The 20,606-nt window shown below is 45.1% G+C and overlaps 1 protein-coding gene across 2 annotated transcripts in view; it reads right to left on the bottom strand.

Moving 5' to 3' along the window:
- Nucleotides 1–20,606, bottom strand: part of MYOM1 (myomesin 1) — a 526,093-nt gene that overhangs the window by 114,655 nt on the left and 390,832 nt on the right. For both annotated transcript variants that reach the window (XM_069620852.1, XM_069620853.1), the window contains exons 15-16: nucleotides 13,132–13,256; nucleotides 5,716–5,899 (exon numbers count right to left, since the gene is read on the bottom strand). In XM_069620852.1, the coding sequence (XP_069476953.1) occupies nucleotides 5,716–5,899; nucleotides 13,132–13,256 (309 nt within the window). The remainder of the gene's footprint in view (nucleotides 1–5,715; nucleotides 5,900–13,131; nucleotides 13,257–20,606) is intronic.

The raw sequence follows: 20,606 nt of genomic DNA, 5'->3' as shown, positions 1-20,606 counted from the left end.
CTCCAGTCTTACCAGCCACCTTTGCTTTATTAGAGATCTATCAAGCAAACGTGACAAGTGCTTCTGCTGCCGTGTCATGAGCTTTGCACAGTTTCTATTGAAACTAAAGAATGAAAAACGGGGGGAAAGAGCCTTGCGACCCTGTTGGCTGGATCGGATGCTGTCCATATGGTTTCCCATTTCCTCGCCTACTTAATGAAGCAAAGCAAAACTGCCAGAGTGCAGACTAACTGGATTCAAGCCAAGGATGATTGGCACAGTCTCCAATTATGTTTACAACAATGCCTGGCTACTATTGGAATAAGGTGTCCGTGCAGATTTTTAATAAAGAAACATATATTTTTCCAATCAAAATGAGTGCGTGTCAGTCTGCATTCTTCCTATTAGTGCCAGCTGTGGTTCATAATTTTCGGTACTAATTTTAGTTTTGGTTACATTCATCCTTATGAATTACTCTAGGTAATTGCATAAAGAAAAACAAGACAATATTGGGGCTCATTACAAGTTGGCTGGTGCAGTAATAACGCGCCGGTGATTATGTATACCAGCACATTACCACACCGGCCAACTACCATGTTGCCTGTGAGGAGACAGAATTACTCCCAGCTTAGATTTGGAGGTAATTCCCTCACCTTACCAGCACCTGTAATATCTGCAAAATCCCCCATCATGAAATGGGAATTTACACCTGCTAGCACTACTTGTAATCCAGCGGTAAATCCGCCGGAGCAAGTGGCGGTAACAGTAATTCCGGTTGGTGGTATCTAAGCAGATTTACCACTGATACACCAATCTTTTAATGAGCCCCAATGTCAGTGCAGCTGTCAGAAATGTAGCAAAAAGGCTACGCGTTTAAACTGCCAGCGATCAATGAACAGAAGTGAGATGCAGGACCTTGGAGAAAACATTGCACGTGAAGGACGCCCCAAATACTAGTCCACATTCCTACTGTTATTATCACCCAAAAACAACCAACTCCACACCCTGCTTGTTTTCCAAGTAATGTTCAGCTAATTGTAATTAGTCACGCAGTGTTTATATTATTGCCATATCTGTGTGTACACTTTGTTATTGGTGTACACTTGCTGGAGGAGATCACTGTTAGGCAGAGCGGTTGTTGTGGGTTGGCAGCACAAACTGGGTGGATGATTGTATGAGAAGTAATTTCTATATCTACTGCTTTACTGATATTTTAACATGGATCTAAATCAAAGTGATTTGCCTATATTGTCACATCAGGCATTACTCGTGTAAGAACAATGAGTCCATCAATTTGTGCAGTGTATATTAGGTGCCTGTGACGAATTGAGTTCTGCCCTGCATGAATACAAGGATGGGTAGAGGCTAAAACACCTACTCAGCCCTCACACTTCTACAAACCAAGAGCCAACACAAACATAAAGGTAAAACAGGCACAGTCAAGAGACATTCCTTCTTTGCATTTGGTGGTAACGTGGACCAAGGGAAGGCTATACTATTCAGAGGGGTGTGAATGTGGTTCAGTAGCAACCTAAACAGCCAAGTATAACATTCCAAAATAAAAGAATGTCCAATCAAGGTTCTATACAAGTATAGACTTTGATTAGCCACGCCAAGTACAATACTAACTAACTAGAAAACATTGTAAAAACCCACCCTTGTAGCAGAAACACAGAATATGCACAGATAGAAAAAATGTAGCACTCTGCGTGATGAGACAAGGGGAGAAAAGGCATTCAAAAGACCACAATGTTCAAAAGGATATTTCTTCAAGTGGCAAAAAGGGACAAAATGACCTAGGCAGTCTCCAGGGCCCAAAGATGGACCAGGTAAGCAGATATCATTCAAATACCTTCTGCAAATGTCTTGGGAGCTCAACAGCATCGAACCAAGCTTCTCTGGTTGGCCACGGTGTCGGATTGACCTGCATGTTTGGCAGTCACGATGGTCCTGCGGCAAGCTGGTGTCGAGGCGGGGTCAAACGGAAGGAGAGATACAGTCTGAAAGCATCCACTCAAACTGTGAAGATCTGGTGGTTGCCAGGTTTGGTTCAGCGATCGAAGATCGATGGCAGTCGGACTGGTACCAAAATGCCCAGGCGAGTCGGTTTGATGTGAAGGCTTAGAGGTTGCAGTTCGGGGAAGACCAGGGTTGGGTCAGTGTCTCACAGGAGCAGCAATGAAGAAGCTGCGTTTGAGACATCGACTTTAGCAAGGCAAGGTAACAGTGCTTCGTAGTTCGAGCCAAAGGAACAATGCGCTTTGGCTGGCACAGTGCAGCAGTGAATGGGGTCAAACCGCAGATGGTGTTTAAAGGAACAATGGATGCCAAAAGGCAGAGTCAACTGGTCCTGCTGAATTGCTCGGCGGAAAGGTGCGCTCGAATCATGGTTTGGAGCGGGTCGTTACAGACAACAGGAATCTCAGCTGTTCTGGCTTCCAGGTGCTGTGAGTCCCACCCCACGGTCTTGAGGGCCAATGCCAGTCCATTCCCAGGCTCCCAAACACGGGGGTGGCTGGCACACACCTGCAGAGGATCTGCAGCATGGTGAGGTCCAAGGCACCGGGTCTCTGGCAGAGGGGTAGACTTCTGGTCCAGCAGCAGTGTTCATCCCCAATGGTCCCTGGGGATGGTTAGGGAGAAGATTGTGCTTCTGCCTTTGGAATCACTGCCTTAACAACATAACTGGAGGACTTTAGAAAGGACTGCTCTCACAGCAGGGTCCAACAAAATCTTCAGGAGGGTTTAAGATGAGTCCAGATAATTCAAAGAATTGGTGGGGGACCTCTTCTTTTATAGGTTCCCGTCCCTGGGTCATTGGACTATTGATAGCCTGCTTTGGTGGTCCAATCCCAGCTTTTGAAATGAGTATACTTTACCCGTATGATGTTGTACCCAAAGTGCTTTGCTCCAGAGGAAGTGGATGGGACAGGAGAGAGAAAGAGAGGCAGAGAGAATCAAGATGGTGGAAACCTCCAAAAACTCTGCAGACCCCTCTCTGGCTCACCCTAACTCTGTCCCCTTCCCTCTCAATAGGATCAAATTCCTTTAGAAATGCAGCCCGTGTGGCTCTGCTGGTTTCTGTTCCCAGGCCAGCGTCCTGTGGAGTGGCTGATCTGGGGGAAAGGGAGCTGCCTGCCCTTTACAAAGGAACAAAGAGAAGCAATTCCCCAAGGTTACAGACATGTCAGTGGACGGGGTGGGCCTTGTCTTGGAAGAATGCACATAATCCTTCCACAGCAGAACTGCACCCTCAGGGCCGACACATGTGCAAACTCAATTTAATGTGGCTGGGATAACTCAGAGATGCTGGCCACCATACACTAACTCAGGTATGGCTTATATTTACAGTTTTATATGCCACCAAGACATCTTCAGGGTTATGTAGTTTTTGGAACAGGGGGGCATATTTTAAATACAGCCCCTGCACTGCAGAGACTTGGGTGTCGCTGCCGCTGTTAAGAGGGAACCTGTGGCATTTGAACCTGCTCTCTCTGTGCCACTGGCAGAGCTGGTACTGCGAATCAGGATACTGCCAGATGGCAATTCATCAGTGCCTACAAATGTTTTCATTCCGGCTCAAAGTATACCAGTTATTCATCAGAACTAGACCAACTTTCTCAATATGCAAAGGACGGTTGACGATTTTGCAGTGACATGACTATGCAGGCTGTATTTGGACACTGTTTTGGAATGGATGCTACACCTGTGTGTGTGTATTGTACACTTATATCTATTTAAGGGCATGATAGCTACACACTTTATTGATTTTTTCAGACAATGTGTTATTACATTATTTATTAATAGCTTTTATGACTTTTTGGAAAACTGAGTAGCTTTCTGACATGAACATTTCCAGACGCAGATGGTCATAGGAAGACGTGAATATTAAAACAGATGTGAATTATTCATGCTCGCAGAGAATTGCTTTGTTTGGGAAGACATTTTCGGAGCAATAAATACTAGGATGACACATAGAAGCAATTCCTTTACCAAGTATATCTGCATGGTGGAATTCACTTTAAAGATTTAGAAAGCCGGTATTTCTACGTGGAAATTCCAATACCCACTGCTTCTGCATAGGCCTTACATTTTGGGGGAAATTCCTTGATGGTAATGATTTGCTATTCATATAATTCTTACGCCTAAGCACTGTGCAGAGAACACAGTTACATACATCATTGTCATACCAACCCGAGGTTGGCACTTATTTATCGACCGCGGAAGGATGAAAGGCTGAGTTGGTTTTGCCGGGATTCGAACCTGCGACCTGCAGATCACATATAGATCACAGCATTGAGCGCTCAACCCACTGAACTATCTTACCAGCTGTAGGTAAGCTGATGTAGGACTGCAAAAGAAGCTTTTCGGAGTTCTGAAAGCTGTTACATGAATAATAATCTGTTATTTATGCAGCACTTTCGTAAAAGCTCTTTAAATAGAATTTTTATAGACAGTTATTATCCAACTGAAATCTGTCCTTACTTAATGACTTCAGAAAGACAAAAGGTTGAGTTGGTTTTACATGGATTTGAACCTGCAACCTACAGATCTGACGTAGATCAGTAGAAAGTGCTCAATCCCACTGAGCTACCTTAACAGGGGGCCATTTCTGGTTGGTATTCAACCTTACAACTGATGTTTGTATCCCCTATTCATTTTCTTGCCATATCTTCCAGAAATGGTGTGGTATTACACACCTCTGGCGCTTCATTACTACAAAAATATGCCAACCACGTGCAGCTTTGAGGCATAAACAGGTTGAAATATGCCCAAGATTTTGGACATCACTGAAAGGTATCTGTCTTGGGGTTAAGAAAAATCCTTTTGAAGGTCAATTCTCAATAGATCTTTTGTTAATTTTGGCTAAGGGAAGGTACATGTGCTGTAGATCGGTCGAGGTTTCAGCCATACATTAGATGGTAAAACAAAAAGAGGTGATGCCTGGAAGGTTTTGAATTAATCTTAACATCTGCATTGCTCTGGGCAACCCTCCAGGCCATGGTTCTTTAGCCTGACAACCCATTACAGAAAGTGGGAAGGCTAAATACAAATTAGGTTTGGTCCCACCCCAAAAGGGACAGTTCATTAGATGGTTACAGTGTGGGGCAGTTCTTTAAAGAGAGTATGTATTAACGGTGTATCATTTGGGGCAGCAGGGATGTTACTCGCAGCTTGGAACAAAGGAAGTAAAACAGTTGGTATTTATCTGGGAGAACTTGTGAACACCCCCGAGCTGTTGTGCCGTGTGACTTGATGCTGCACTGAAATTCAGTGATGAAGGCCTGGAAGGGGCTGCGTGGTGTGTAGGTTTTCATAGGGGATGGTCTTTTTTCCTTAATATTATATAGAAGTGGTAAGATGGCTTGCATATGCTCTTTCATAGGATATTGTCTTGTGTGGATGTATATATGGATGGTGAACATTTTCTGGCATCAAACAGTACTAACCACCAGTTCTCTCCATCCGGTGGAATGGGTGATACACTAATACCATAGTCCCTCACAAGACCCATCCATGACCAAATTCCAAATCTGTTTTTTTAGCTAACCTAAATCAAACACATTGAGACTTGCTGGCTCGGCTTTAGCAGGGGGAGTAACCAGGTGGAGAGGGTGCTATAGGGTATAGCGGAACCTGATGGGAAGTATGTTCTGGTTAAAAGGCACATGCCAGAATGTGGGGTTCACGACCACGAACAGAAATTAAATACCCACACACTTTTCTATGACTTACCAAGCTTGTCACCGACCACAGTAGCTTCAGTTGACTCTGAAGGTTCGCCAACTCCAGCCGAGTTACACGAGCGGACCCGGAAACTGTAGGACTTGCCCTCGGCTAAGTCGAAGAGAGCAAAGCGAGGAGATTTGACCGGCATCTCAGTGTTCACCCTTTGCCAGTCATCTGTACCAGCTACACACTGCAAAAGAACCAGAAGGAAACTATGAGGCATGTTAAGCCCAAACACTGGCAGCAGAGAATCAAGAGAAATCACAGTGGAACTGAACTACACCGCGCTTGCAGACAGGCAGCAAAGGCAGCTACATTTTGACTTTCCGCAGGCAGAGACGGGTTGATATACGTAATGCAACGGCTTTACATACTAATGCGGGCCTGTGGAGCGCGACGCACACCAAGATGGGCATGGCACGAGGTGTACTAAGCTGGGCAAACCTGGCCAAATCTGAGCAGCACTTTTAGGCTAGTCAATTATTATCCATAAGAATGTATAGAACGTTGTACGCAAGTGAAGCTTGGAAGTTTAGCCTTAAGACTTAGGTCTGCATGGCAATGTCAGTCTACTGTCCCGGATACGTCAGCAGACTGTGCCCACAACTGCAACCCAATCCTGTTCTTTGCATGTATAATATGGAATGGAGCAAACAGGTTTTGTCGCAATCCGTATTATCTAAACACGTTTGAATCATGGCAAAAATGTATCAGACTTTTCATGTTTTATATCTTCTGCATTACATAAAAAGAAATATGTTTACTGAATTTCTTTAATTTTATGCTGCAAATATTTGAGTGAGAACATTTTTGGAAAATATGTTTGGGGCTAAACCTGTTTGCTCCATACTGTATTATCTAAGCAGCACAACTGATGCTAAAATAATTTGCTCCATTTTTTTGCTCGGGGGCAAAGTTTTGCCAATCTGGCCTCTGCTGTGCTCCTACCTGGGCTATCCAGGCGCGGGCCTGTGAGGGAATAGAAAAAGGCAGGAGAGCAGGAAAGTGGAGAGAGGGGGAGACAGGTTGAACAGACATGAAAGATGTGAAAGATAAGAAAGGGAAAGAAAAGGAATGAGGGAAAGGGCTGGGGTTTGTGATAGTTGGAATGTTGGTATAGTCAGCGCAGAATGGTCACAGCACAGCACTGATCAGAAAAGGGAAAATGCCTCATGCTCTTGTGAATGAACCTATACGTGTGGTTAGTTTTTGTTAGCCAGTGTGCGGTTGTGCGGTGGACTTGAGGTGTGCTGCAGAGCATCCTTGAAGTATAGAGGCATGTTTGTCAGCAAGGTGTTAATGTAAGCTGACAGGCCCAAGATAGAGAAATCCCTGATTACTCAACCATCTGTAAGTGGCAGAGCCCAGTGTGGACTGTGTACAAGGCAAATGAGGCAAACAAACAGAGGAAATCAGGTGTGTGGGCCGCCCCTCAGAAGGCAGGGCTTGCATGGCCACATAGGCTGCATCGCACTGCAGGATGGGTGTTGTGGGACGGAATGTTCTAATATTCTGCTAATATATTTGTTAAGGACAATTTTCATTTCTGTGCCAATTCCTTTAACCTTAGAGACCCACAGCTCTTTTGCTAGTCTCAAGGCTTTTTAATTTGAACTCCTGAGTGGGACATTTTCCTCACTTCCTCATGTGTTTTTCTGACTAAGATGTTGTGTTTCTTACTCTTTAATGGAGTCTGGTAAACTCCATAGGTATCTGCTTTTTGCTCTGTGACACCCATTCCCCTATGTGCAGTGCCACTGACAAGTCTCTTGGACTTCATTTAATGTTTAAATACATTATCTTGTGAGAACTACAGTTCCCAAGAACAGTAAGATAACTTTTATCATACTTACCTTTCCTTTTGTGGCTCCAGTACACACTACCTTATGCAGGATTCTGGAGGGTTACATAGTAACTCCTTATCCCACTTCTCATGTAACTTTTTGTTACACTGTCTTACTTAAATGGTTGGCGGTGTGGTTACCTTGTACTACCTTTTGTGCAGGTTACTAGCAGGCTGATTTCTCAGCTGCAGTACAGCACCCATGGGTGACCATTTTATAAAAATGGCTCCTTTCTTTCTTTTTTCCCAATTATTTGTTTGTCAGTTCCTTTAGGGCTTTTACTCTATCTTTTAGAATAAATGTGAGCCACTTGTGAGTTTTGCCAGTGGCGAGGCAGGAAGTGAGGGAGGAGCCCAAACCTTCACTGGTCTTTGTCTGTAGGTGGACATAGCTGAAACCAGTTCCAACAGGGTTACTGGCTGTCCCAGAGGACAGCCACCCCCCTGTGTGATGATTGAGAGCTTCATGACTGTGAATGAATGGGATCCTGCATAAAAGGCAAGTATTGTGGGACTACAGGCAGATTCAACCAATGAAGCAGAAGATGAGCAGAAGGTGAGCAGAGACACCAGTAGCACCTACCAGTACCACAAACGCACCAGTGAAACCTTGTAGCTGTGCTGACCCCGTTTTCACATCAACAAGGAAGACCCGCCAAGGACGACTGCCTCCCTTAGGCTGGTGAGACCAACTAGCCTCAAGGCCTTCTTCATTTTGGGCCATACCCTGAGCTGCAGAATCCCAGTACCCGGGGTACCTGGACCATCATCAAGTGCATTGTCGTCCCAAGATAGAAACTGGCTAAAACTTTGCAGGCTTCCGTATGGACCTCCAGAGGCAGAAATGATTTACCAAAATTCCCCTCACCAGAGATCAGCACCGAGTAAATGAAGAGAATCCAACCAGCGATATTCGTTTCTTCTTGGCACTAAGAAAAAGGCACCAAAACCACAAAGGTCCACTGGAGTGAAATTAATCCATTGCTGCCAACCCTTCCCCTGCTGCAGAAGCCCGCCAGAGGGCCTCCTTTAGTCACCACGACCAAGGAGCAGGAATCAGGGTCGGCAACGCTGCACCTAGAAGGAAGCCAGCTACAATTTCTTCTTCATTATCAAGGTACTGTGGGGCTTGCGTTGTACTTACCTTATGCTATTTTTGGTGGTTCCTGGCTTAGGAAGTGCAGTTTTCTTCAATTAAGAGTAGACCTCAACTCCTTTGTTCAGGCCTTGCAGTTTGCGCACCTGATTCCCGTAGAGGCGCCGGTCTTGACTGGGCGTATACCGTATCTTCAAAGGTGATGTGTAACACACGGCTGGCTCTTTGGGCTGGACCTCTGTGCACTGTATGTCTGACTCGAAGGGTAAGATGTCTGCAGATGGAAAATATGGGGTTAATGAACTGGGTTATTGAATGTCTCTCTCTTCTTCCCTTTCTCTTCTCCTGTAGAACCCCAAAGGTTAACGCTCTCACCTTAGGTAAGTGAACGCAGTGCTCTCCATCTGCCTCGGGGCAGGGTGCTGTAACCAGTTTCTTCACTGGATAAGGGGAGCAGGCCTCTTGACTTCAGAGGACTGCTGTCTGTCGTTTACTGCACGAACGGTAAGTTTCGAGTAATTCTAATGTCTTTAAAAGTCTTTAGTAATGATGTCTCTTGTTTTGCAGGGTTCCGGCGATGGCGGATGACGGGCTGAAGTGAGTTGAAGATGGAGCCCGTGTGATGAATAGAAGCGCCTGGAAGCACGTAAGTAAGCGCTTGTTGCCTGCTTCACGATGCGCTCTAACTGTCTTTTTATTTTGCAGGTAAAAGTTCGGAGCGGCTGCAGGTGCCGGAATACCCACTGGGTTAGATGTGGAAAGGAGTAATGGCACGTGAGTATTAAAGTTCCCCAATGTCTTTAAACGCACCTTGTTTTGTCTTTCAGATGCGGGATGCAGCGCCGAAGGCCTCCGGAGCGTGCGAAGAGGTGGTAAGCTTTTGTCTTTCAGATGCCGGAATGCAGTGCGAAGACCTCCGGAGCGCACGAAGAGTAGGTAAGCCTTTGTCTTTCAGATGCCGGAATGCAGCGCGAGGCGTTGGTGACAGCCGATGGACCAGGTAAGTGAAGCGCTGTCACTGAAGACCGTAATGCTAACCTGTTCTTTCTTGTCTTTATAGGTGTTGCTGAAGACTCGATTCAGGATGGTAAGCCTTTTTCCTTAGGCCCAGGATCAGATGCAGAAGACACGATGAGCGTTCTGCTGCAGAGGATGCAGAATAACGCAAAGCAAGATTCATCCATCGGGTGTGGTTTAAATAGCCTCCTGTAGTGCTTAGGTGTCTCCTTCCACAGCCACGCCTAGGTAAGAAAAGAGTTCCTGCTTTCCAGAAGAGTTCCAGTGTTCTGAACCTAGGGAGTGGCTCCTGCCCCACCCAACAGGAAAAGTAGTTCCAAACAGAAGAGGATCAGAGGCTCAACTGGCAGGCAAGTAAGCAGCATGGTCTGCTGCAGGTAAGTCCACCCAAGCATTATGAGCCCGGCGCTTCCAGCGCTGGGACTGGGCATGTTTATGAGCCTGGTGCCACTGGCGCCAGGACTGGATCCAAAAGGTCCCAATTGGGACTGGTTGGCACTCGGAACCTGGGTTATGGATCTGCTTCCAAGGGAGTTGGGAAAACCCTGACCTTTTGGAAGCAGAGATCATGACATCTGCCTAACTCTGAAACTTTCCCTCATCTCAGTTTTGTAAAGGTGATATAAATAAGTGCTGTTACTGACCTTAATTGACGCCACTCTGTGTGTTGGATTTGTAAAGCATAGAGAAAGTTAGTCACCTGCATTATTGTTTCTTACATTAATTTATTCCATTTCACATTGAATGTTATTAGTAGTTGCTGCAATTTGGAGTTGCTTGTGTGCCTTGTGTATATATAAATAAATATATTTTGATATGACTTTAAGTCAGTATTTTACTGATTTCAGTGTACTGCTCTACAGCTCACATTACTCCCTCCTAAGATAAGACTGGCTGCTCAGCCACTCCACCAAATTGTGTAGTACAGGCCTATATTAAGAGTTGGGTCCCTAATACCAAGAGATAAGTCTTATGAAGTCCCACACCAGTTAGACATTAGAAAACGTACCGAACCGTTTCAAATAGAGAGGCTCATTTGAGGGTTCTCTCTCAAACCTTCAAAAGCATACAGAAGATTTAGAAAATCACAGCAGATACAATCCTTTATACCTTATAGGTCTGCACAAGGGAGTTGAGGTAGATGATACAGTTCTGTTCCTGGAAAATACACTACATAAACTCTAATGCTTTCTTAAACCCATACATCTAAATATTCAAAATGCATGCCAAGATGGTCTTAAGGCTGGAGGTCCAGTGGGAATGTCAACTCTCAGAGCTTTGTCTTTTTGCACTTGGAGTATACCAAACTACAAATGATTATAAAAAGAGTAAAATAAATGAAACTATTCATCTGGGTTGGCCATCAAATATTAATTGCACAGGATATGGCAAAGGCTGCACCAGTGGGTAGAACATACTTCTTAACATTTCACCCAGCTTTAAGCAACTAATACCTTGTTATGGCTGTGTACTCTTGTGTACTTTTAAAGTAACCTTCAGAGGTTGCACTTCCTGGTTCAGTGTTCTTGCTGATCTCAAACAAGTTGTCTACTCTTGCAAAATGGAAGACATGGATACTTCTCCCCCTTGTGGAAATGCATCCCCCCTCCACTTCTGATGTAAAAACTTGAAATATAAGTGATCATTTTCTAAAAGTATCCCCACCAGTTTCTACTAATGCACTGTGTTTGTTTATTGTTACATTATCACTGCTAAATGATCCTGGAGTGGAGGTGTTGGCTAATCAATCCAGCACCCAATGCCCTTATTTGTACTTCATACAGTCACCTTATCTAATTATTTTTTGTTATTGTTCTGTGACGAATTAAGTCGAGTTATCTTGTTCTATGTCGCCCCACTTCTGTTTTGCTTTAATTTTGCAATCTTCAGGCAACGGTGTGACTAGACTCAATTGTGGACAAAACATAATTATTTGCTTTTTTGACAGTACTGTGATTTGCATTAATATGGTATATGTTGGTATTGAAGGCTCAGTTAAAACGTAGAGAAGGGATATCGAAGGGACCCGTGGAACTGACATGAGTTATATTGGGAAAATTAGAAATTAAGGCCAATATCATTTTTACAAGATCTTTTTGCAAATCTTTTTACAATGGAATCACATGTGAAGCGAAACCGGGATTCATACGTGGATAAAGCACAAATGATAAACACATAATTTTAAAACATGCAATTAAAAAAGCATAACATTTTAATGTTAACTGTGCACGAAACACAGTATTTGCACACATCAGGGTCTTCATTTTTGATTATGAATTCTTCTTAATTTGGAGAAAGTTGCATTGATGAAATTCTGCATCCAGACCAAACAGTTTATATTGTTACTGGTGCATGTCTTGTGTCTATTCCAAAACGCAAACACATATCTTGTTATTAAATTGCATTCTTATTAAACGCCCTGGGAGTCTTCAAATCATATCGTTATTCACTCAGTGTAAAAGTATGCTTCTTTCATTATTTAAAAAAAAGTCCCAGTCCTTCTTTTACAGGTCATTCTGAATGTACAACTTAGAAGACAGGTTCATTTTAAATAGGTTAAGTGCTTAATTTATCAGTCTGAATATGAATAAGCCTTACAATGAATGTGAAGAAATCATAACTTTTTACCACCTTAAATGATATTACTTTCCTGAGTAGTGTAGCTATTCACTATGTCAGTCAATGGAATACATTGATTTTATTTGCAGATGGAAAATCCAATAAGAGGCCCACAGTGGTGGTGTCCAATCCTTTATCCCACAGACTGCAGTTCTAATCCTTGGCACCTTTGATTGCAGCTAACAATCCTTTTCACCTGTTTGATGTATTACTCCTCAACTGGACCCCGTGTTACTCTGCTCCTCACATGTATCTTGCTCCTTTTTCAGTTCCATGTGACAGAATGCTCTTGACTGAGGTGTGGTACTTAAACTGCACCCCACTAACCTTTCCAGTCTCCCACCATAACCAATATCCCTTTTTCGCCACTCAACACTTTACAGCAAATGTAATGACCATGAACGCCAAGAAAACAGGGATCCAACATGCATGGACCAACCATCGCACAAACCCACGCTTGATTGCAAGACACCGACCCATTGCTACACCATATGATAGTAATACCCAAACGACCCGAACATGCCACACCAGACAAGGACCAGGCACATAACTTGTTTATGGGATTCAGGATACATTCAAGTGGCGTTCCATGGACTGTGTGCCAAAAACACAAAGAGGTTTACCCTGCACACAGACCCCTTTTCCATCCGATCCGCATGCGGCACACAACAGCAAAACAATCCTGCCCTCCCCCCTCCCCCACCGCTCCCAGTGACAAAATCCAGCTCATTCTCCTCCAGGTCCCAAAGTGCCGAGAGACCTTGGAAATTGCAGCAGCAGCACCATATATAGCCCAATAACATAACAATAGCATCATTTGAGTGTAGCTATCTTATATTTAATTTACCTTTTCCACATAGTACATGACACCTTCATGGCCGCGCAGACCCGGGGGCTTCCAGCTCAGCACAACATAGTTCTTTGTGGCTTCAGTAACGGTGAGGTCAGTGGCTGGTCCAGGCACAACACCCTCTATGCAAGAGTACAGAACAGAAGGACACAAGTCAACCAATGCCATGGCATGCTGGGTTACAGAGATGTAAAATGTCCCGAGTACATTGCAAGGTTTCTTCTTGTGAGCATTTAGAAGCAGATGTAAGGTCCTAAAATGGGAAATCTTTTGCGAATGAAGAAAACCGGTCATATGTTGTCACATGGGTATCACGTTTATTCATCGACAGTCCATTTTTCGATCGTTTATTTCTGAATTTTGTTTTGTGAAGCTCATAGAAAAATATATGGGGGTATGGGCAAGGATATATAAGGGGTGGGGGAGTAGGGAATGGTGTAAAATGAAAAAAAGACTATTGATGAAGGAACATAGAACCGTCCCATGTATCTAAAAGACCTCAGGGTTGGTCCAAGAGGCATTACATTATTTTTTGACATCGCCTTTAAGGCTGTGTATTTTCAGTATTTTGGGACGTTTGAGTTATGTTCATGCTTTATACCTGGGTGTTCATGCAAAGGTGTTCGCGCATCTCATCCAATCAATGGCTTGACAGTCTAACCTATTGACCTCAAACATCTGAATACATTTAAAAAAGGATAAGCATAGCAATCACGTCCTAGCTAAGCGTGACAATCCCAACCCATAGGTATTCATATCCAGTGTGTTGGCTCAATCCTAACCCAGAGGTTTTCATATCCAGTGTGTTGGCTCAATCCTAACCCAGAGGTATTCATATCCAGTGTGTTGGCTCAATCCTAACCCAGAGGTATTCATATCCAGTGTGTTGGCTCAATCCTAACCCAGAGGTTTTCATATCCAGTGTGTTGGCTCAATCCTAACCCAGAGGTTTTCATATCCAGTGTGTTGGCTCAATCCTAACCCAGAGGTATTCATATCCAGTGTGTTGGTTCGGGATAAGCAGCCCGTATTAGAATGGTTAACATGTAGACCATAAAGCACACATTTTCTTTTGAACTGAAATCAAGCTATCTGTAAGACCTCACCTGGGAGTTTCTGAGTGCCCTGATCTCCAGGGAAGAGTGACTCCCTTTGGAACGGGCTTAAGTATGACGATGGGTATGTTATGTTATGCTATTTCTTCTTCTTAAGCGTATCTAAGACCCAAGGGTATCTCGGCGCTGTAGAACCAGAGTCAGCAGGAAAGCAGAAGAAAGTAGGGGGTAGGCTAGAAAAGATAGATTTTGATGGCATAACTTCCTGTTGCTCAAGTATGTCTTCCTCTGAAGACGTAAAGAGTCAGTGTTGCAGACATTTGGCTTTCCCCTGCCATGAAAGGTATGCAAAGGGATAGGTGTCAGACTGACGCAATGGCCCCAGTACATATTATCTTGCGCCTGCACCAGGTAAAAACACAACAGAGCTCAGCAGCCATTTCAGGTCCTTGTCCCAGAACGTCTGTCCACAGTATCAGGTAAGTCAATGAAGGAATTGATACCTGCAGTGCAGGGAATGAGCCAGAACGGCGCTCTGGCCTCCTTCTCCCAGACCCGGGGGCCAGCACATGTTGTGCTTAGCTCCTGCTGCATTCACTGCTTTCAGAAGATTGCACTTAGGCTGTTTATCTGAAAGCATGAGAACCCCGTTTCTCAACTGAGTTTACAGAAAACTCAGCACTCCAGGCAGAAACTGCTAACTCCCCACATGCAGTGTTGCTGCTGTCCAAACTAGTATATATGTCCTGCAATTTACAGACATCTCTTGATTGGGGGGAATTTTGTGACCAATCAAAACAGAAGAGTCCATTATTCACTTTAAAGTGCTTGTTAGTGAATCATTATAAGACATGTTTAACATTTAAAATTGTGGACAAAATGCTGTTCCCATAATGCTCTTTGCTTTTATGCAAATCGCTAGTATTGGGTTCTATAAAGGGATACTGTGTTGAGCAACCTGGCCGGGGGTGATGCCCTTTAGCCCAGCCCCCTCCTTACCACCGCCCCGCCCCTCCAGAGGGGTGACAGTTACCACAATACATTTTTTCCATTTCCAGCACTGGAAACTTGTGTTATGTGCCGAGGGATAGTAATTCTGGGCTAAAGTGACACACATTGTACACAGAAAACACCTGTGCTCTTTGTTTTAGCAGAACGATGCCAGGATAGGTACAGGTACATTTATAAGGATAACTGATTTAACGAACTCTGTAAAAAGACAATGGGCCTCATTCCGAGCATGGTGGTAGCCATGGAGCAATCAGCTCCATGGCTGCCTCCCATACCGGTACCGCCTCCGGCTTGGTGCAATGGGGACTTACCGGTCCATTCCGAGCTTGGAGGAAAGTCTCCATTGACAAAACCATTCCCCATTCCCATTTCAGCCCACATAGGGCTCAATGGGAATGGGGGAGGAGCAAATAACGGTACCGCAAATTGCGGTACCGTTATTGGCTCCAAAGTCCCTTAACGGGTCCCGTCCACAACGCCTGGTCAGACCAGGCGTTAAAGGAGGGACCGCTAAGGTACCTCGGAATTGGCCGCAAAGGGTTTACCGGCACCGGTGTCCTTACCGGTGCTGGTAATCCCTTTGCGCCCAACTCGGAATGAGGCCCAATGTTTATAGAGCAAATCTCCAAACAAGAAGCCACTACAATACACAGCAGATCCCATGTGGCATGACTCCTCCAGATTGTATTGAGCCAGGCAGAATGATATATTCCCATCCAGAGCATGGGGAGTTGGGAGGCACTGATAACTGAAATGATCATCTTTGAGGGTAAACATAACATTGAGTAAGTTGCGAGGATGCACAGGCATGCACTGGAAACTATAAACCCAGATGTGCCAGAAGACAAGCCCCAGGTACTCAGAAGATAGAGTTAATGTTGTTATGATGTTGGTCCTGTACTACTCACCAGATGTATAGGTCTTGCAGAAGAGAGATTGAGGTCACTGCCAGAACACTTGCAGCAGGATGTCATGGCCTTAGCCTTTATTGGCCGCTCCCTGATGCATAAACAGGGCATCATAGTGAAAGGTCTGTGATCCTCAGAAGCTAATACAATCGTGTAAACTGGGGAGATAACTGCTGAATGTTGCTTTTTAAAGATGATTTTGTTTCCATGCTGCTTGATATAGCAATGTTGTGTGCTGAACTACAGTGTGGCTAACCAATTTAATGATGATGCTCCCATTCCATACCAATGTACTCCTTCTAAAGAAAATTATTTTAAAAATGCCGTTTTTCTTATGTATTTATTGGCTGCAGTATATTCAGAGCTCTTTCGTTCCACCTAAGGGGTGAAAGGGAAGCAGTCAGCATTTGAAAGTGAATGCATTACTGCAGAGTTGCCTTGGGATCTTGGGCACACATTTTATTTAGACCTTTAATGCTCTATTATGAAAAAAAGACAGACAACACTGTGAAGCCACCTTTATTCCATATGAGGGTTCCTCTTCACCCTCAGCACTGTTCCGAACAACGCATCCTCACATGGGTCCCAGTCTATCCTCCCATCCTCTGGGCACTAAAGAGAGTCATCTTCGGGTGGGGCAGGCTGAAAACGAAGGGTCTTGCACTGAGGCAGGTTGCTGTCAATTACCCTGCTCCTGATTGCTTTCAGTCTGTATCTTATGGCCTACATTGCCCCCTAACTGTATTTAGCCCCCTGTTTAAATTGGTGGTAGAGGCAGCAAGTGGGCGTGTTTTTCCTTTGTGGCTGCAGGTTCCGGCCATTAAGGGGGTTGATCTCTTATGAAATGATGCGGCATTTATGATGCGCCTATGCACAAGTGTTTCTTCTTTTCCTCCGTCAGGCAGTGACATCACTCCCCATTGGTTAGTTTAGTTAGTCAAGGGCATTGTGGCATTCTTACCCGTGGGGCGCAGAGCTGCACTCTTGGGCACCAGGTAACCTGGGAGCTTGCAGGCTGACTGACGTGATTAATGGCCTGTTAGAGGAAGACATGTTTACTGCTGGTATGTACAGGCTTCTGTTTTATGCGGTGAAGACAGAAGAAGACTGATTAAGTGGGACAGGGAGTGTTTGCCGCTGCATATTTCGTCGGAGTAGAAATCATCATATCCTTGGCCTCAAACCCAGGGACTGCATCTCTCCAGCCCTAAAAACTGTCCACTGGCTCCCAGTTTCTACAAGGATCAAATTAAAATCCCTCTGCATCATCCACAAGACTGTCGGGGGCTGGTGACCATGCTATCTACAACTTACTCTCACTAAATACTCTCCCTCCAGATCTTTACGTTCCTGCGGCACCAGCTCTTTGTGTGTTAAGCACTTTGCCAAACAACAAGCTGGTGGCCGATCTCTTTCCTCAGCAGACTCCCTGTATGGAAAAGCCTCCCCACTCCTCTTCGTCTTGAGCCGGATCTCCTAAAATTCTGGAAGCTCCTCAAGACTTTCCTTAACACCTCCCCCTTCCCTTCCTCCCCGTCTGTTAAATTCCACAGTTGCTGAGATTGGTGATAAGGGCCCTTATGTGTCCTACAAGGGTCCTGCCCTTCCACACTCAAATGCCTACAGCCTCAGCCCCTCACAGCACTTTGCCTTGGCACCCGCTGGCCGATGTCACCACAGGCCTGCACTTACTTTATTGGCGACTGACCACTCCACTTAGGCACTTACAGCTGCTCACTCCCTACCACTTACCTCCTGATACATCTAGCAGTTCCCCACCACTCCCTCACCCTCTCTCTCTTTCTGCACTTGCACGGTCTAAATGCTCACAAGGTGTTAGGGGAGTTTTCCTAAAGTCCTACTGGTATTAAGACTTTAGTAAGCTATCCCAGTGGTTTGTAGATCTCCAACTCAACGAAACTCTTACATTTATATTTTATATAAAATTTTAAATGTATTATATATACACCAGAATCACTTTAAATACTTTAGACGTTTACACTGGAACACTTCAGAGTACTTGAGAATACACTTCCAAGCATATTTTCACTCATGGGAGGGCACTAGAGAGCCCAGTCAAGATGGCTGCAAGCCTCTGAGCTCCCGACCAGCCCAAGATAATTTGTAAAAACCTGCCCGCAACCAGCCTGCCATCACTACAAAGCGTACCTGTACATGCTAGCTGAGTTAACAGGGAACATCTCAGCGAAAATGCGTGCGATTTTGGTGCCTGGGTGACGGCAAACATACAACTACCCAAGCAAGCAGAGTGCACAGGCAGGGGAAAGAAGAGGGGGCTGCACACACGATTGCTGAAGACATCACCCAGAGACCTAAGGAGAGATCCGAACCCAAGGGGACCTGTAGGGACGCAGCACCCTTGGAGGAGAAGTCCACAGTGGCGTGCTGCGCGTGCTCCCTCGAGGACTGGGAAGGGAGCTCAGACCACAGAAGCCCAATCTACATCGGGACTCCCCTAAGCTGCGGTGAAGAGGGCAACCAGAATCAAGGCTAGACGGACACTCCAACGCGGCCGTAGCCGGCGCCCGCTTCCTGCTCTCCCCCCCTCCGGCAAACTATGCAAAGCGGGAGACAGCCCGAGGGGACAGCTGCCGCGGGCTCCGAGAGCTGGCAGAGCTCTGTGCATATGTGGCTGGAACAGCAAAGGGGGATCGCCCACTCTCCCACCCCTTCGTTCCTGGCTGCAGACAGGGGAGTCGATTGGGCCACCACTAACCTGACACAAGGAGCGGCCGGCGAGATCACATTGAACCCAGGGAAGCAACACAATAGAGGCGTGGAACGCCATCGGGGCCAAGGTGAGACGTCCGACAGAGTATCCAACCCAGCCCACGGTAAGGGGATCAGCAGGGAACACAGGCAGGGGAGACACAGATTGAGGATGGAACCGGCTGATTCATCTGGCCTTCCCGCTTACGGGTATTGCAGTGGCAAGGGTTGGCCTAAGCAGATCTGCACGCAGGAGGTTCGGAAGCAGACTGAACTACGCATCTTGGAATCTTGGAGTCGAGAGCCAGCAGAGAAGTGACCTCAGGCTCTCCTCCCTCTACTGCGGATGTCACATGATCAAATTTACAACCCATTTGCTGTTTGTGGATTTGACCAATTAGCAGGAAGCGCAGTGTGCACTGGAGACGCTGCCGGTGTGAGACGGGCAAAACTTTGGTTCCGTGACACACCAACTCCATTTATTGGAATAGACTTGTATCAGGTAAGTTGGGCGGATCGACGGCATAACTCTTTTTTACCATATGGTGAGGTCCATATGAGATCAGACGCTCATAATTTTACATGTATTTGCATTCAGACTGACACCCACGGCAGCAGTATAAAGTATCCTAGTGAATCCCTTCCGTTTGGAGATTCATGTGTGTGGAATACACCCCCATGCTGGTAAGAGGCAATACCTTTGGGCATGGGGTGTTCTTTTGAACTTCTACCTAGATTTTGAATTAGCAGTTTTAATTAAATCTTCCAGAAACATTTAGCGTTAGTTTTCCAAGTTCAGACTGGTTAAATTGCGAGTTTAGCCCTTTAGGGTATTTGACCATGTTTTACAATTGTGCATAATTGAGTGATTTGGGCACTGTTTCCTTGGTGGTTGGTGGCACAATTGGTGGTTTTGGCCTCCAGTATGGACTGGGTCTCCAGCTTTGCTGTGGACAATTGGTGGAGGGGCTGCTGTTTTGTGTCAATCCTGAGGTCATCAATTGGTGGAGGGGTTGCTGTTTTGTGTCAATCTTGAGGTCATCAATTGGTGGAGGGGTTGCTGTTTTGTGTCAATCTGAGGTCATCAATTGGTGGAGGGGTTGCTGTTTTGTGTCAATCCTGAGGTCATCAATTGGTGGAGGGGTTGCTGTTTTGTGTCAATCCTGAGGTCATCAATTGGTGGAGGGGTTGCTGTTTTGTGTCAATCCCGAGGTCATCAATTGGTGGAGGGGTTGCTGTTTTGTGTCAATTCTGAAGTCATCAATTGGTGGAGGGGTTGCTGTTCTGTGTCAATCCTGAGGTCAGGGTTTGTCTTATTGATTTTACCATTCCCTGATTAACAACCAAATAAGCACCTTATTCTTATTTGCTGCGTTTCTCTTTAAATAATTTTGTTTCAAGATATGTTTATGGGCTGCCAGACACTTATTCCAATGTTACATTAAACTTATTTCTGTTTTTGTAGTTTTGGTCCCCTGATGAGGACGTTACAAATCAATTTATACGTCGAAACCGGTTGCGTTGTGGAGCATTGGGAAGAAGATTGAAACTTTGAGACATTATACCTTCCATCTCCTTATATAGAGAAAAGAAATCCTCTCTGATCTGCGATTAGTTCTATATTGTTTTGTTCATGTTTTGAGATGTGGATATTGTTGAGGTCCACTCGCATACACCTCGCACATAATACAAAGGACACCTCGTGGATTACGTCTAGATCCTTCATTCTCCTTATTACAACTAACTTCTTCTCCCTGTCTCCCCTCCC

This window comes from Ambystoma mexicanum, chromosome 5q (assembly GCF_040938575.1).
Source record: "Ambystoma mexicanum isolate Mex_15411 chromosome 5q, UKY_AmexF1_1, whole genome shotgun sequence".
NCBI classification, from domain to species: domain Eukaryota; kingdom Metazoa; phylum Chordata; class Amphibia; order Caudata; family Ambystomatidae; genus Ambystoma; species Ambystoma mexicanum.
The sequence above is the reverse complement of the archived record's forward strand: the minus strand, read 5'-3'. Positions and strand labels throughout refer to the sequence as shown.